This window comes from Scleropages formosus, chromosome 24 (genome assembly GCF_900964775.1).
Source record: "Scleropages formosus chromosome 24, fSclFor1.1, whole genome shotgun sequence".
NCBI lineage: Eukaryota > Metazoa > Chordata > Actinopteri > Osteoglossiformes > Osteoglossidae > Scleropages > Scleropages formosus.
The window spans coordinates 10,445,065-10,462,769 of record NC_041829.1 but is presented as its reverse complement, the minus strand read 5'-3'; the positions used below and the strand labels follow the sequence as shown (position 1 = coordinate 10,462,769).

The 17,705-nt window shown below is 43.7% G+C and overlaps 2 protein-coding genes across 2 annotated transcripts in view; both read left to right on the top strand.

Annotated features, from left to right (window-relative positions):
- Nucleotides 1-1,618: 1,618 nt before the first annotated feature.
- Nucleotides 1,619-11,025, top strand: LOC108936301 (very-long-chain (3R)-3-hydroxyacyl-CoA dehydratase 2-like). Its single transcript, XM_018755613.2, has 7 exons — nucleotides 1,619-1,863; nucleotides 4,143-4,260; nucleotides 4,755-4,773; nucleotides 6,727-6,815; nucleotides 7,310-7,431; nucleotides 8,923-9,101; nucleotides 9,538-11,025. Exons 1-7 carry the CDS (start codon nucleotides 1,739-1,741, stop codon nucleotides 9,618-9,620), a joined length of 735 nt encoding a protein of 244 aa, XP_018611129.1. The 5' UTR covers nucleotides 1,619-1,738; the 3' UTR covers nucleotides 9,621-11,025.
- A 3,508-nt stretch (nucleotides 11,026-14,533) lies between these two features.
- The window catches only part of LOC108936601 (adenylate cyclase type 5-like), a 62,943-nt gene continuing 59,771 nt past the window's right edge, over nucleotides 14,534-17,705 (top strand). Inside the window, exon 1 of the mRNA XM_029248870.1 lies at nucleotides 14,534-16,214. Within this exon, the coding sequence (XP_029104703.1) occupies nucleotides 15,330-16,214 (885 nt within the window). The 5' untranslated portion in view covers nucleotides 14,534-15,329. The remainder of the gene's footprint in view (nucleotides 16,215-17,705) is intronic.

The following is a 17,705-nucleotide window of genomic DNA, read 5'->3' as shown; positions in this document are numbered from 1 at the left end:
GGACTGCCGACACACACCGGCCGCTCATATTCTAACACCGACTATTCATTTTACTACTCACACACACTGTACGATTTATATTGTCTCTGTTGTTCACATACTATTACACGAAAAGAAAATATAGAGAAGTTCAGGCTGCAAATTCAACATTTTTACTCTGAGCAACAGCAGCTTCCCTGGGCCGCTTGCTTTTCTGTAAATTTAGCTGGCTAAATCAATGCCTGAAATCCTTATTATTATTATTATTATTGTTGTTGTTGTTGTGAAAAACTGAATTACTTCAGCTCAGCAAATTACATTTTCTTTTCATGCATACGTTCAATTTGGAGCACGACTATTTATACTTTGGGGCTTGTTGCCACAAAACGGCACTGCACAAGGCAGCCTAAATTACGGTCTGTTATAAATGCGAGGTTGCCGCGAGCGCGCCACACGGAGGATACAAGTGGAACTTCGCAGCGGTGTAGCGCGGCGAAGGCTGTCTCACCTACTGTACGTTGTAAGAAATACAGCCCAGTGCTCGTTCTGCGAGATAAATACATGCAGGGCAGTCTCAAAATTTACTTTTAAACCTCTGAAACGTTTAGGGAAAAACATGAGAACGATAATACAACAAATTGTTCTTTAGGCCATGAAAACACTCTCGAATTTTGTTTTGCAGTGTGTATAGGGCGTTCTCATCCTGGAATATGGGGACTTAACGAGGGAACAGTGTTTGTACCATAGGGTGCACCTGGTCCTGTAAAATGGCCTGTTTATACGACCATTACGCAATCATGCAGAGCAATCGTTGGATCTAATGGTTACCCATAACATGACAGATTCCCAGCCATACAGTTGCCCACAGATACTGTGGGATGAAGGTATACTTTGGCTTCCTCATAACATAAACCCTTGCAGATGTAGGAAACAGGGTGAAAGATGATTCAACAGGCCATATTACTTTTTTCCATTGCTCAGCAGAGTAAGAACAGGGGCGCAGTGAGTTTGACCAGGTCCTGCTCCCTGGTGGGTTCGAGTCCTGGGGTGCCTTGCAATGGACTGCCGTCCCATCCTGGGTGTGTCCGTGCCCTGCGTTGCTATGTTAGGCTCCGGTTTGCCATGCCCAAGTCCATGATGTACAGTTTTTGTTGAGAGTGGGCCAGAGGTGCTGCTTCATGCCGTAGTAATTATTGAAGGTACACCTTTGTGGCATTTAGTAACTAGTCTGCGAAGTGTCCCAACTGTCCCTCTCCGTGATCTTTGACTTGGAACCACTGTTCCAATTTACTGATGTAGTTTGTCAGCGCTCGCCGTATGACGTCATTGTTGGCGAGACTCTTCCCCTGGACGCGTTACATAATTTTGCAGAGACCAAGCACCTGCAATTTAGGCACCGCGTATTTAGCCGCTTTGGAAGTTTGTTAGTTGCCTCGTTGTGCCTTGAAAACTCGCACGTGTTGGCTGTCAGAGCTCTTTTATAGCTGACAGATTGGGTGAACTGGAAGTCGACCTAATCTAATGTGACTCTCCTTTGCGACTGCGGTTGTATTGTGATTTAGTGCCTTCGAAGTTAAATTTCTTTCCCGCTAATAATACTTAAATACAAAAAAAAAAAAAAAAAAAAAAAAAAAAAAAAACGCGCCCTAAAGCGCTGCCGACTTCGTTTCCCTCGCTGTTCTTCTCCAGTTCTCCAGCAATGGCGCTGTTCCCCCAGCGGAAGTAGGAGCCGCTTCAAGCCCGTCCGAGTCCTTCAGTGATGGCGGCGCACGCGGCGACCGGCGCGAAAACGGCTACCAACGATGTGAGCCACAAGCGGAGGAAGGGCCCCGGTGCGCTCGCCACCGTCTACCTTGTCATTTACAACGTGGTTATGACGGCTGGGTGCGTACTGCCGTCGGCGGGAGTTGGTGCTAATCGTATGTATGCGTTATGTCTTGCGCTCAGCGTGTGCGCGCAGAGCGGCTCGCTCGGTCCGCGGAGCCTTGCCAGTTTTGACCGCTGCTCACACGGGGACTCTGCGCAGCGCTCCTGCCAGCTTCTACTCAGACACACGCACACGCGCGCGCGCTCCAAAGCGCAGAACCGTTTACGCCTGAGGTAGAGACAGAGTTGCACGCGGTTGCCGGCGTGCGTCGCGAGCGCCCGCGTGCCAGTAACTGCAACTGCTGTGACGGAGTCAGTTGCTCCGCTCATGCGCGCTCACGGCACGGGCCGAATCCGCCGCTGTGTGTTTGCGCAGCCCGTCTGTTGGTGTGTTACTTCGCTCTAACTGAATTGTAGCCTACAAAGACCAAACAGTTGTGAAGCCGAAAGCCGAGGAACAGGTCGGTTTGGAGTGACTGAGGGCCGAGTGTGCGCGTGGTTTCTACTAATTTCTCCAGGCAGGCGCGAATGCACGTTGACGTAGTCTAGGTGTGCGGGTCGGAGGCTTCTGCAGCGCGTCGGTTCTTTTTATTATTTCTAGTATGAAAAAAGAGCCGACGTTCATAACTTATGACGTAGAGCGATCTTGAATTTGCTCTAAACCCAAGTTAATCTGTGAACATGGTGAAATAAGATTGGTCGAAACTTGTTGAAACGCCTCGGCGATAAATAATCCAAAAATAGCATAATCTTTTTTTCATGTTTACTGTCATACATTCACGTGTGTGTGTGTGTGTGTGTGTGTGTGTGTGTGTGTGTGTGTTACTCATCTCCTGTTGTCTCCCCTAATTAATATCCCGATTTTAATTTTTCTGGTCCAAGTTTTTTCGATGTAATTTATACTGCGTGTTGCGATTAACTGAGTGGTGCGAGCGAGGTGTGCTGGGGGACAGTGTGCGACGCACTGCATTGTGGGAAGTGTGTACCCATGCTCTCAGCTGCAGTTTGCCGTTCAAATTGTTTAGAATATAGCCCTTGTCTTCAGGCTATTCCACCCATTATCACTAATGTGAAATTGTCTTTACATTAAACCTTTTATTAAAATGAAACTTCTATGAACAGATTAATAATGCATTGTTACTCTATTGACTCAAACTGTAAGACAGCAAATCTTTATCTGCATTTATAATTCAGCATAGCGGGGAAAGAAGTTGGCATTAGTAAAATGTTTTAAAAATATGTTGGGCAGATGATAGTATAGTGGTTAGAGCTGCTGCCTTGGCTTTGGATCCAAAAGCCAAAGATTGCTGGTTTGTTACATTTTACATTTACATGGTTTGAATCTCACCTATTGCTTTAGTACTCTTGAGGAAGGTATTTACCTTAAACTGCTATAGTAAAATTACCCAGCTGTAAAAAGGGGGTAAATATTTATAGGTAGTAGCTTAACATTGTAAACAACTTTCATTTAGCATCAGCTAAATGGAATGATGAATATTTACATTTATTGAAATGTAAACTTAAAGGATGTAGAACAGTCTGGAAGCTTTTAATATGCAGGCTTATGTTTGCGGTTACATTCATATGTGCAGTTCTCTTTTTTTAAAAAAAAAAAAAAAAAAAAAGGCTTTGCAGATTTAAAATAATTTTATGGGAACAAACTGCAATAAAGTAAAACTATGTACAAAAAATACCCAAAGGACTATTTGGTATATAATGCAATTCACTACTTTTCCTCAGTATTAGGCTTTTGGGGTAAAATCAGGATAGGGTTGGTAGAAATTGGAATCCCCCCCCCTGCAAGAAATAATGTAAGTAATTTCAGAAGTAGTTTTTGGCCATTTTCACAAATGAATTACAATCATTTGATGGGTGATAGGTATATTGATACCTATGTGTAAAAGCTTAGGGAGAATGTTATAAATCAAGACCTATGCAAGTAGTGTATTACCTTGTTTCCATAAAATATTGTTGGTGCTTCTATCTACCACTTTACTGTAAAGCAGCTTACAATGTTAATCTATCTAGAGTTGGTTACCCATTTATACAGCCAGGTAATTTAGGGTAAGTACCTTGCTTAAGGGTACTACAGCCGGAGGAGAGATTCGAACCTGGAACCTTTGGGGCCCGAAGGCAGTGGCTCTAACCACTATGCTACTAGCTATCTCAGATGTTATCTTTTCATTTTAACACTTCTAATATTTGAGAATTGTCAAAGCAATGCATGTTTGCAGTACTGAAGTTATGAATTGTGACACATGTGTGCATGTATTTTAACCTGGACTTCAACCTTTCAGGTGGCTGGTCATAGCTGTGGGGCTGGTTCGTTCATATTTGGCCAAAGGTAGCTACCATGGGCTTTACTACTCAATAGAGAAGCCTCTGAAGTTCTTCCAGACTGGTGCGGTGTTGGAGGTAGGTCCTCAGGGGACACTAGTGAGACTTTAGACCTGACATGGCAGTCAGTGGCACATCGCTTAGCGATGTTATCTAACCTGCTCTTCGCTGCACTTTCTGACCTGTGACTCCTCCAATTCTTTGAGTTCAGTTCTATCTTTCAATGTGTCCAAAACAAATGAATGGCCTAGAGGGCAGTTGTGTTGAATCTGAGTTAGTTTTACCCCCAGATGCACATATGACATGCCATAGTGCTGAGCAGTCCTATTTCTGTTGGCGAAATGTGTACTGCTACTTGTTTTCCTAGCAAGTGTAATTAATTTTGTGTCACTGTTTTTGTTTTATTTAGTGTGAATTTTGTAGCTTTATATTGGTACTTGTGCTTTTTGTATATTAATGCCAATTCTTAGTTTAGTCATTTTCAGACAAGATGCAGATGTACAGGTTTCATGTATGTATATATGGAAATATTTCTTGTCCCTACATCGATATCTTTAACTTTCTTTTTGCAGATATTGCACTGTGCTGTGGGTAAGTTCTCCAGTGTGTTATAACCATAAATAGCCGTTTTGCCAACCCTAGTTAGTGTGAAGAGCGCAGCCAGGATCTTGCTCTAGTGCTCCATATGGGGTGAGATTGGAGAGTGGCCTGACGTGAATGTGGCATGGAACATGCAAAGTCCACACACTCACGACCTTGGGCTAATTTTGACTTTTTCAGTTAAGCCTTATGACACCCCCCCCCCCCCCCCCCCCCCCCCCCACACATGTGTATAGTCCACAGCTGAAATAAAACTTAAGCAAAGATGGGAGAGCACACATGAGCTTACCAAAATATACTCTTTGTAACAGGATGGGCACACTTTGCTGGGGTATAAAATATTTTACAATAAAATTAACTTTGCCATTAATTTCACTGTATTTTACCCCTCCCAAAAAAAAACAAATCTGGAATTCCTTAATTTTAATCAGTTAGGTATACATCATAATGCATGTTTTAGGCTATTTTTTTGCAAATGATTAGTATTTCAAGTTTGTTATATGTTCGCAGACTGAAAAGGTAATGAATAACAAGCAGCAATAAATATAGACTCGTACAACAGATGCAGAGAGTAAACAATGGAACAGGCACTGTCAGCATTTATTCAGCCTATGCCTGTAAGTAAGAAACATGAGTGAGCTGCGCTGCCTGTGCAGGGATCAATATTATTGGTAGGTCATGCAGGTTTGGTCAAAGAGGAAAATGTGTGCAGTCCCTAAAGTGAGCAGTAGTGCCCATGCTCCAAAAAAAGGTACGATCGTAAAAGCAGGCTGACCTTGGCTGCCTGTGACGTTAACAGGGCATTGAGTGTACAAATTTTTTTTAAAATGTTTCGATTTTATAAAAATTGGATTACAGAATTTTAACAGTGTAGGGGGATCGTAAAGGTCCGAAAAGAACCTGCACGCAAAAGCACATCCTGCCTGAACAGTAGTCACCTTGCGGCGGTGTTGTGCTGTGGTCCCCCCCCAAACGTAGTATAATAGGGCACCATGTGAAAATCACAGTGAGATGTCTCCTTTTTACTACAGTGCATAGTGTGGGGAATTGGGTACGGCCAAGACTTCAGTCTGATTGCTTGATGGTTCACTGCAGTGGCGTCACAGTGGAGCCAACAGCGAATCGTTGGATCTTACTCCTTCCCCTCCCTCGTCTCTCCTCTTTGAGAATGTGACCCTTCGTCTCAGTGTACTCTACACTTTGAGCACAGTTTACTGAAACGTGTCTTTCACAACGCAGACAGAGATGCATGTTCTTAAAAGGCACGTGTGCGCACACTACCGACAGTGCAGGTCATGTTTAAGAGCAGTAAGGAATGTCTGTTACCCTCTAAAGACTACCTTTATATAGCCCACTGATGATGTCATAATGGGCTTTTTTTTTGTAGATGGAGGTTAAATCAGAAATGGGTGTTAATCATGTTGTAAAACATTCGTCCTGAACAGCTTCATGAGAATGCTGCTATAGATAAATTGTCCAGAGCACCACTGGATTGCAGTGTGGCTGGGGAATTGTTCTGATTCAGTGGCCAATTCATCTGCCCTTTCTGTCCTGGGGACTACAAAGATATCGCCACATCAGCGACTTTCCAGCTTCAAACATGAAGGCCTGCGTTGTAATTGAACACCCAGAAAGGGTTGCTGTAGCAATGCGGCCATAACGGCTGGTGTGTGCAACTTGTTCACCGGCTTTTACCAAATCAAGACAGTTGGCTTGCAGTTTAGTTTAAGTAAATTGTGTGTTTCTCAGTATTGTACCAAATGTTGATTAATGCTGAAGTATGCTTAGCCAGGTCATACGCCATACCTGCAGTGTAATGGTAATAGCAGTGTTTGTAATGGTATGATGCTTTAAGTATTGCTTCATGTTTTACTGGCCCACGTGACTGTAAAACACTGTGTACATCTTCTTGGTTGTGTCTGTGATCACTGTCTTGTGTGGCAGGAATCGTGCCCTCGTCCGTGGTGCTCACAGGGTTCCAGGTTATGTCTCGAGTGTTTCTCACCTGGGCAGTGACCCACAGCGTCAGAGAGGTGAGTCCCACACTGCTCCGCTTCAGTCATTGCTCTCATTTGGGTGGAATGAAGAGTTTTCACTCATGATATTTTCTCTATTTGACAATGTGGACAGCTGATGAGCATTGCTGGAGCTGATCCCTACATGTGTTATTGTTTGTCCCAGAAAAGACGGCATCAGTGCAGTAGTGCCACCTGTAAGTTTGTGCTGCACCATTGACCTTCTCATACTGTAATCTTTAACTGGAACGTTTCTTCTCACCTCTCTAATCTCGGTGCCTTGCGCTCTTGTTTTTGAATAATATTAGAAAGTGGTTTTTAATTGCCCTTTTTGACTAGGAGTGTGTGTTCTTGCTTTTCGACAGAGGCCAGGACAGTTTTGTGTGCCGCATGCAGTGGTTTCCAGCTGCTCTGCATTGCCTGTAATGTCTCTTGGGATTCAATGGATGCTACTGGAAGTCTGAGTGGTTCCTCTCCCTCCCCTCTTTCCCTACCATGATTCTGTGATCCAGGTTCAGAACGAAGACAGCGTCCTGCTCTTCGTGGTGGCCTGGACCATAACAGAGATTATCCGTTACTCCTTCTACACATTCAGCCTCTTGAACCACCTGCCATACCTCATTAAATGGGCCAGGTAACATGCTGTGTGGGTGGTCACGCTCTCAGGAATGGGTTGTTAGTTTCGGTGCAGACGTTAACAGCATTCCCGGGGCGGGGAGGGAAGCTAAATGTTTGGAGAATATAACCTGTAGGATAACGAAAATAAAGTGGAGATTAACCAGTAAACAGAATTTAGAGGGTTATATCAGGCATTGCACTTGCTTATGATTTCAGTACCTTTTGCTCCCTTCACCACCACCACCTCCTCCCTCTTATGCAAGAGACTAAATGAAATTGTGTGAACTGGCATCGTTGTAAGTAAAGCTGTATTTTCGGCCATTTGCTCTTTAATTGCTGGCAGCGTCACTGTGCACTTCTTGGAAGATTTCGGCATACTTTCCTGACCTTAATCTGTTTAAGGCATGCTTCAGTCTGTTCAGATGTTGTAAATGCTTATAAATGTAACCTAAATATGTGTACGTAAAATTTCTTCCCCCCCCCGCACTATAATGTTCACTGCTGTCCTTTGTCTTGAGAATTGTGACTTTTTTTTTCTTCCCCCCTCACCCTTTGGTGCACTGCTATGGGCTATTAAAGCATTGCAGTGTAAAATTTTATGCAACTCAAAAATCTAACTTCATGAGAGTAAGAACTTGGAGGTATAATTTTCCTCAAGGCTGGGATCTGTTCCTCCTGCCTGCTTCAGTATCATTGGTCATGTCTCTCGGGGGTTGCAGCCGGACTGCTCCACAGCCCTGTGTGATTTACTGTAAAATGTACACTCAAGCATTGTCAGCGACTAATATAAGGAAATGTTGTATAATTGTTACTTGACTATTAATACATGTGTAGATACCTGTGCTTATGTATTGGCCAATTGAGTGTCTGGCTAATTGTTTAGTGCAGTTGCTTATACTCAGTGTAGCTAAATTTACTGTTGCTGCTGTAGCCTGAGTTCACAACCCGCCTTTTGCTGTAGTGTTTGTGATCAAGGTACTTGTCTTGAATTAATACAGTGAAAAGGATTATACTGTTGAGATGAGTAAATGGTTGTAGGTATGTTAAATTTGTAAGTCACTTTGGAAGAAAAAAAAAAAAACGATGTAAATGTTGACAGTTGTGTTCTTATCCAACTGGCTGTTCTAAATAACATTTCTTACTGAAAATATGAGCTTCACTTATCACTCAGATGCTGTATTTTAGTGTGAAATTCCAAGTTAACATTTTAAACTGTACCCACAAAATGTGTCACTTTGGGTACTGTATGAGACATGTCCATTTATATCTGTAGGTGGGTGTTTGTATATGTACAATAACTGCATGAAGTTTTTCTTTTTATGAAAAGAGAACAGTGCTGGGTGCCTAAGCAATGTGTCACCACTCTTTTATTTTTTCCAAATGCGCTGCAGTATCAGTGGAGAGTACAAAAGTGCCATTAACACATGTCCACCTTGAATAAATGACAATGTTAGTTCCAAGACTGTGCGGAGAGCTGAGCGCAAATGTGACTGTCTCCTTGTCTCAGGTACACCCTCTTCATCGTGCTCTATCCCATGGGCGTTACAGGGGAGCTTCTCACAATCTACTCAGCTCTGCCTTATGTTCAGAAGACTGGCCTTTATTCCATCACCCTGCCCAACAAGTATAACTTCTCTTTTGACTACCACACCTTCCTCATCCTCACCATGATCTCCTACATCCCTTGTAAGTCCATCTTCACTTCTGCGTTACCATGGTCGCTATGAATGTGCTTATGTTCCTCGGCACAAACGGGCAGGAATATCCCGTTAGTCACTGTATCTAACGGGAAGCAGTGCCGCACAGGAACACCAGAACTCAGTTTATACATTTGAGATTAGATGTGCAGTGTGTCAGAGTTGTCAAATATGTTCTTTTAAACAAGTTTTTAAAGTGCAGTAATCCTTTGACTCTGAGCTATATTAATGTACCACTGAGTAATACTTTTATTTTGTCCACTACTGATGGTATTGTCTCTGTTGTGCAAACAGTGATTCTTTATTGGGATTCCTGAAGCAAGTAGTAAATAGTGCAAAGGGCAGCTTGTCAAGCCATTGGTAGCTTGGCCTTCATAAATTCACCTCCTTGTTAATCTGCTGCTCTGTGGGGTTGGTTGTCCCAGTGTTTCCCCAGCTGTACTTCCACATGATGCGTCAGAGGAAGAAAGTGCTTGGACACCTGGAGGAGCACAGCAAAAACGAGTAGAAGCATGGGAAAGGGCCCGATCCAGAGCAGGAACAGATCTCACGATATCAGCGTAACCTGACCAAATGCATTCTCTCTAAAAGAGCCCAACTTTTAACTGGAATCATTGCCAAATGCACTACTGTATATGAATTCTGTCAAGACAGTAAGCTCTCTTCCCTTTGTGCTAAATTTGTGATAGAAATGATGTAACTTGTTATCCAGAAATGGCAGATGCTATCAGAATGTTTACCGTATTAAATTTGTATTACACTAATACTGTTGCACTGAGTCAATTTGATAGGGGTTGAGTTGTTGGTTTTTATGGTATGTAATTTAAAAACATTCAGTACTGAGAGGTAAACGGTTAAATTTCATGCTCTTGGTGTTATGAGGGGAGAAAGCTAATCATGCCCATTACAGTATCGGCATCTCGGAGCATTCCAACAATTATTTTAATATTTCTCATCACTCTGCACGAATATGAATAAAACTGGGCTACCTCTTTTTGCTTCTCCACAAGAAATTCATTTTAGGGATAAGTACTTTTTTCCTTCAAATAGTGTCTTAATTTTTGTAATTACCGTAGCCACATTTTTCCAGTGTGTAGCTCCATCTCAGATTAGGGTCTCAGTAATTTGTGTACAGTTTGAATTGTCTGTCCTGTATATCTGGCTGATCTGTTTGACCATTTTACCATCTCTATACCTATTGTACTGGTGGCATTACATAAGGCAGCCCCCCAAGTGCAAAAAATAATGCAACAGTTTTTCAAAACATTCATAATTTTTGTAACATGCTAGTTTTCTCTGAAGTTCAGTTAATAAAATGTTGGCCCTGCATGGCCAGGAAGCACTGCACACAGTTCCATCTGAACTGGATTTCTAGCCTACAGTTATGGGATTATTTCCATTGACTGGAAATCACACTGTGTGTACTGGGTATTTTGTGTATGTACTGCCATTACTCCTTGGGAAGGGCTACCTTTTGAAACACTGCGGTTGTTCACAGTACTAGTATAGAGTTGACCTGGTAAAGTCTACCAGTTTTTATGGAGTAGTTTATCCATACAATTTTTTTTTTTTAAATGGAAAGTTGAGTTTTTGTTGTGTTTAGCAAACTCCATGTACATTTTACTCAGAATACAGAGCTGCCTGCTGTAGTTCACACCAGAATTTTGACATTTGTCTTTGGGAGTTTGTCCAGAAACGTCGGCATGGACAGCGACTGGAATCGGAATGTGTTTAAAGTGTGACGTTGCATGCAAACAGTGAATGGAGCCCTTGGCTCCCCAGTGTCAGCCTTGTAACACTTGTGCATGGGATCATTTCCTTGACGGTGTGTGTGACACGACTTTGTACAATATAGCAACCGATATGACAAGTATATATTTCCAATAAATGCTGAATGTGGGAAGAAAAAACAACTTGTCTTTGAACCCTGGTTTTTGTTCCGATTTGTAGTTTTTTTTTTTTTTTTTTTGGGGGGGGGGGGGGCGACATGACTGTCCCTGGACTCTCAGAAACAAAACTGTGTGTTTATTGCAATAGTCTCTACCAGGCAGCTGCAGTGAGCTGGTTGTGTGGGAGGGCTGCGGCGCGGACTGGGGGGAGTTGCCATATAAATATCTTGAAACCCGCAAACATTTCTAAGAACTGTGGAAGAGCTTCCATTTACGGGCAGATGGTGGCAGCCACACTCTGCTGTACGCTGTTCAACAGTATCCTGACTCCTGACACTCACCTGCCATAACTGATGCGTGCTCAGAGCTGACTCTTTGAACATCTTCCCTGAATCCTGAGCTATATTTAATAAGAAAAGCATCACTTTTTGCTGTTTTCTTCTGTGGACATATTGCTTTTTCTTAGTACCTTTGGCTCTGGAGTCATTAAATTATGTTGTTACTGTGTGTATTATTGATTTATAAGCTCTTACACCCAGGCTGCCAAACATAGTTTGCTTTTACCCCTTTATTCATGTAGCTTAATGTTCTACTGAAGCAGTAGCAAGGCTCAGAGCAGAGAAGGCTTTTTTTTTTTTTTCCCCCCTCATTGCATCGAGTTATGCGAGTTAAGTAGTAATGGAGCACAATCTACTTAAAGTTACACATAAAGTACAAATGTTGGATTGCCTGGAAATCATTCACAGCCTATGCACTCATTTGCAAGCCTTGAAACTCATTAATCATGTGGTTTTGTTCAGGTTCACCCTTAGTGTGTGAGTGACAGAGAAAGTGTGTTCCACTGATGTATGGATGAGTGACCCAGTGTAAGTAGTGTATCTAGCAGTGTAAGTCACCACAGTGAATAAGGTGTGTGGGCTGATAACACTACATAAAGTTCATTGTAAGACGCTTTGGACAAAAGCAACTGCTAAATGTAAATGTCCTTACTCGGTGACAGCTGTTATGTCAGCGTTTTATTCCATTTATTCCATTTATCTCATGTGATTCTTAGACATGAAACTTCGAGCAAACATGTTCAACTTGTACCACTTAACATAATGTCACCAAATTTATGGGCAAGATGTAGCTGAATAGATTGTGGCTGATGGGGGGGTGGGGGGGTACAATGCCCTAGATGTTATATTTATTCATATAGCTGATGGTTTTCTTCAAGCAACTTAATGTTCAGTTACCTGCGATTATGCACCCATTTGTACAGCTGGGTTTATCCGTTGTTCAACAGTTATGATCTCAAAGTTATAGTGCATGAAAATTTACACCTTACATGAACTTAAGAGATCATGGGACAAGCGAGTCTGGAAGAGGTGAGTTTTAAGACGTACTGCTGTCTACCCAAAGAGGACATCGTAAAAATACTAAAATGTCTTTCCAAGAGTCGACATGCTTCCGAGAAAAGAAGAAAAAAACTTTAGGAAACTTTGTGAAACCTATATTTGGATGTTTGGCAACTGGAAAGTTGTGAGACAAAGACTTGAGTGTATTTTGCATCAGTGTGATTGCTTGGCTTGTGACGCACGTTGAACGGGCACATTGTAGTGTGTCTTAGTTTAGAGCCCTTTACGCAACTCTTCTTTTGATTGTGTTAGGGCTATTTTTAAACGTTAAGGACATTTTAGAGTTGTTCTAGCATCACGCAGCTGGCGTTGTGACCGTCCTACGTAATATGGGAAGCACACAAGCCATGTTTTGACGGAATGTTCCGGGTCACTGACGAACTAGACCTGTCACACGTCATTTGTTTGGCTTCATCCCTGTTTGCTCAGGTTTAATTTTAGTAAAACAAAATTTTTATATAATGTATATAAAAATTTTAAATACTGGCATTCTGGACGTAAAATTTATGTTTTCAGTGTAATTTCTACACGTTAATTTCTTTTTCCCACAAAGTGGTAAATATTACGCACAGCAGACTTTGGTAAAACAAAACAATGTTCAATGACTTAAAGGTTAATATATTAAATTATTAAGATGCTTATTGACACCTTTGAAATCAGGAGGACACTTTTAAAAACTGCTTTAATTCAACATAATTGTTGTTCTTGAGTTGTGTGATGAGGGATTAGAAAATTGGAATACAAGATTATGACATTGATAAATACTCTAATGCTGCATAACATGATGTGATACATCAGCGGGTAGCAGATTTCCATTTGAGGTCATGAACAAATATCCATAACTGTACTTTGTGACAGTTGATCAATTGATTGCCTCCATATGTCTATTTAGATTCTGTTTAGACACGTTCTTAAGAGGAAAATTAGAAAATTTGGAATTTTCAAAAACTTAAGAAAAATATATATCAGATAAAACCCACATCCTTAATGAAAAGCATGTAGCTATCAAATGGTTTTATATAAGATCATAAAAATTATATTTCTGAAAATTAAAAATTTTAATATTAATGTGGTCATATATTATGGTCATTGATAAGGGTGATAACAATGACAAGGATGTGGGCTTCACACCATATACTCTGTTTTATTCTCCATATGTAAGATCTCATGCGTTTAACTGACATTCGAAAAAGCCCGAATCCATGGTCTGTGTCCTCATGCCGGTGGCCATGAGCTGAACCAATAAAAGCTGTTCTGTGGACCTGATTGTAATTATTTCTCAGTTAAAAAGAAGGGCCAGTGAAAGATTGCAGAGCAGCAGTCAGTAATATTGTAACAACCCGAGAGTGTTACGTTTGAATAGTTGAATTATGGGTAAAATTGAATTATGTTCAACCATTATGGGGACTCAAAGGGAATATAAGGGGGTGAGTGTGGGGGTGCTAAGCAGGCTGGCTTGAAGTGCAGGGCCTTGTCCTTGGATTGAGAGTATTATTTCCTTGTGTTGGCAGCTATACCTCTCGCTGTGTATCGGTGTTCCAGTAAACATTTGTAATGAACCCTGTCTATGTGGCCTTCTTCGCTTTATCCCAACTCAAAGCGCCACACACTACAATGTTGTATATGACACCAGCTCCGTGTAAAAAAATATGTATACGTGCAGGCAAAGTGTAGGCTACTGGACTGTGGCCACAGAACCCACTGCTAGTTTGACGGCTCCAGGTGAGAAGGGGCCAGTGGCTGCAGGGAAACATGTCAAGGTGAACAGATGTCTACTCCAGCACAAAAGCAAACGGGAATCATCTGCAGTTACCACAGCCGTGCCGTTTCCAGCCACTCCTGTGCAATGCAACAGTGAGGCAAAGTGATTTCCTTCTTGTATCTATCGACAATCTGTCAAATAAGAACCAGATTGAGGTCACGCGGTGGATGCAGAAACACCGCCGTCTGGTTTTGAGGGGAAAGGCTCGCTGTGCGGGGAGGGGATCCTGTTGTAAGTGACTTTCGCTGCAACCAATGAAATCTTCACCATGACAGCCGCGTATCCAATGGGAATAGAGGAAGGCGGGTCTTGGGAATCACCTTGGTTGAATGGTAGGAGCGCGACGGCAGAGCGGAGCAGAGGTGATGCTTCGTCGGTGAACGGAGTGGGCTTCGCGAGCCAAAGCTTTCTATCATAATCACCTGCCTTTGGAGAAACCGCCGTCAAATGAGAAAAAAGGAGGAGAAAGAAAATCCACCCTGCGTGCTGCCAAGTGGTTAGTGCTCCGAGATCTGACATGGATTAAAACATCTGGACAGCGTGACACGGCAGATGTTCTACAGCTGCGGCGCCACAAGACCGGCGGAGAGGAGCGCTGTACTCCATTGATTGACCGGAGTCGGCTGACCCTGCGCGGAGGCTCCCTGTGCAGCATTGCCAAAGGCGCGTGTGCGGAAGCGCGCGCGGGGGCCGTGCGGCGGACAGGAGCGTAGCAGGGGCCCCTCGCGCGGCGAGGAGGCATCGCGGCAGCATGACACGTGGAATTCGCGTGCTGACAGCGGGAGCAATACAGCATCACAAAGTATTATATATTTGTATGAATTCAGTTTTTAAGGGTTCCCCATCAAAGTAAAGTGGCATCATACGCCTATAAATTATATATTTTTTCCACTTGCGCTCATGACTTTGTTTTTTGTGTCACCGCCGGTGCTGCTCGCAAACAGACGTCTGATTGAAGCGGCGATGTAAAATGGAAGCAGTTTTAGCGACTTATTTCAAATGGAAAGATTATTATAATTTGCAGCAAAACCGGGAAAGATGCGGAGAGTTGAACGGGATGCTTTCGCGTGATTATATGGTGAAGAGTGTCCAGCGGCGTCTCGCTGTGTGCGTGACTTTTCTTTCCTGCTAGAAGTTTTCGCTATACGCGCGAACATCATCAGATCATCATGTCCAGATCGAAGAGCGCGAGCCCCCCCGTGGCCGGTGCCTCGGGTCCGAGAAAAGGTGACGAACACAGGTCAGCCTGGGGGGAGTCCGAGGCTGTCGCCAATGGGTGCGCGTTCCCGAGCCAGCCACTGGGTACCAAACTGGCGCGCTCCAGCAGCAGGTGGAGAGACGTCGACGGCGACGCGGAGCCGGAACGCGCACGAGCCTCCACAGTTGCCACTCGGGTCAGCTTCAGGTCCAAGTCCGCGTGGCAGGACCACGGGGAGGTGGGAGCCCGCTCAGTGGAGCTGGGCCTCAAGGACAGGAGGTGCACGCCGGGTCGCGCGGGCGAGGAGCTCGCGGCGTCACCGCGGCACTTCTCCGCGGGCTCGTGCTGCAGGAGCGCCGCGCGCGTGTTCCGCTCCAAGAAGTTCCACTCGGAGAAGCTGGAGAGACTGTACCAGCGATACTTCTTCCGCCTGAACCAGAGCAGCCTGACCATGCTCATGGGCGTCCTCGCGCTCGTCTGCGCCGTCATGCTGGGTTTCCACTGCGCGGGCGGACGGTACCGACTGCCCTACGTGGTCGCGTTCGCGCTCGCCATCGCGCTTGTCCTCGCGCTCATGGTCGCGTGCAACAGGAGCGGCTTCCAGCAGGAGCACCTGTGGCTCGTGTGCTACGCGCTCATCGCGCTCGTGCTGCTGCTGCATGTCACCGGGCTGCTGCTGGCGGAGCCGCGCAGCGCCTCCGAGGGCATCTGGTGGACCGTGTTCTTCACCCACAGCGTGTACACGCTGCTGCCGGTGCGAATGAGGGCCGCCGTCACCGGCGGGCTGCTGCTCGCGGCCGTGCACGTGGCCATCTCGTGGAAGCGCAACGAGGCGGATCCGTTCCTATGGAGACAGGTAAGCAACCGCACCGATGATGTGCGCAAGTGAGCAGTTCGTTTAATATTAGCAGTACTGAGCAGTACGCGCGCGGGTCGGATTTTCATAAATCGCAAAACTTCTCCTACTAAAGTTTGCATTTGAAATAGTCAAAGGAATGAAAACAACTTGTTTGTTACTGTAATCAAAGACTCATTGATTGGACTACACGCCGGTATTACATGGTTTCCACTGGTATCAACCTTAAATTTATCGTTTGAAAATTATTGTATAACTGTTATTATCTGATTCAACCAAATGTTTAGTAATTATATATTTCGATAGCTGCAGTGTTACATTTTAATCATAATCAATAAAGTTCTTGCCGGCTCCGCCTTGGTTGGATATTTATCTACTCAATCCACGGAGCTCAGAAAAGACACAATAATATTACTCATAAACGTGTGTTGCAGAAGTGTTTTATGTATTATCTTCCCTTTCATTCTGCCATTACAAACATTAATATTTGGGTGAAATACTGTTGTTTGACTGACATCTGGAAAACAATCGAATGATGCTTTAATCCAAAAGGGTTTGTCGGGGGGGGGGGGTGGCACAACAGGTTTGGCAAGGTCCTGCTTTCTGGTGGGTCTGGGGTTCAAGTCCTGCTCAGGGTGCCTTGTGATGGACTGGTGTCCCCTCCTGGGTGTGTCCCCTGTGTTTCTGGGTTAGGCTCCACTTCACTTCAGAAGAAGCAGCTTCAGACTGTGTGTGTAGTGTCATGTTTTTCATGCATAGTGGTGCTTGAAAGTTAGTGAACCCTTTAGAATTTTCTCTGTTTCTGCATGAATATGACCTAAAACGTGATTAGGTTTTCCCGCAAGTTCTAAAACGAAAGAACAGGAGACAGTTAGTGTTTTGGAACGGCCGAGTCAGTCCTGACCTTAACCCTATAGAAATGTTGTGGAAGGACCTGAAGCGGGCAGTTCATGCTAGGAAGCCCACCAACATCCCTGAGTTGAAACTGTTCCGTAAGAAGGAACGGGCTGAAATTCTTCCAGAGCAATTTGCAGGATCCATCAACAGTTACTGGAAATGTTTAGTTGCAGTTATTGCTGCACCAGGGGGGGTCACACCAGTTATTGAAAGCAAAGGTTCACATACTTTTGCCCCACACAGATATGTGACATTGAATCATTTTCCTCAATAAATAAACGTACAAGTATAATGTTCTTGTCTCATTTGTTTAGTTGGATTCTCCTTATGTAGCTTAGGACTTGAGCGGAAATCTGATCGCATTTTAGGTCATATTTATGCAGAAATAGAGAAAATAGATCACAAACGTTCAAGCACCACTGCTGCTATGGATATTGTTTGCTAAATCAAGAGTGGCCGACACATGATTATAATTTCTTTAAAGAATTGTTGCGCTGAGCATCTGGTGACCCTGCTTATTGCTACAGCAACGGTGCACCTTGTTTGGTCGTTATTCGTCATCTGGCTTCTTAAAGTTGCTTTTGGGATGAAAAA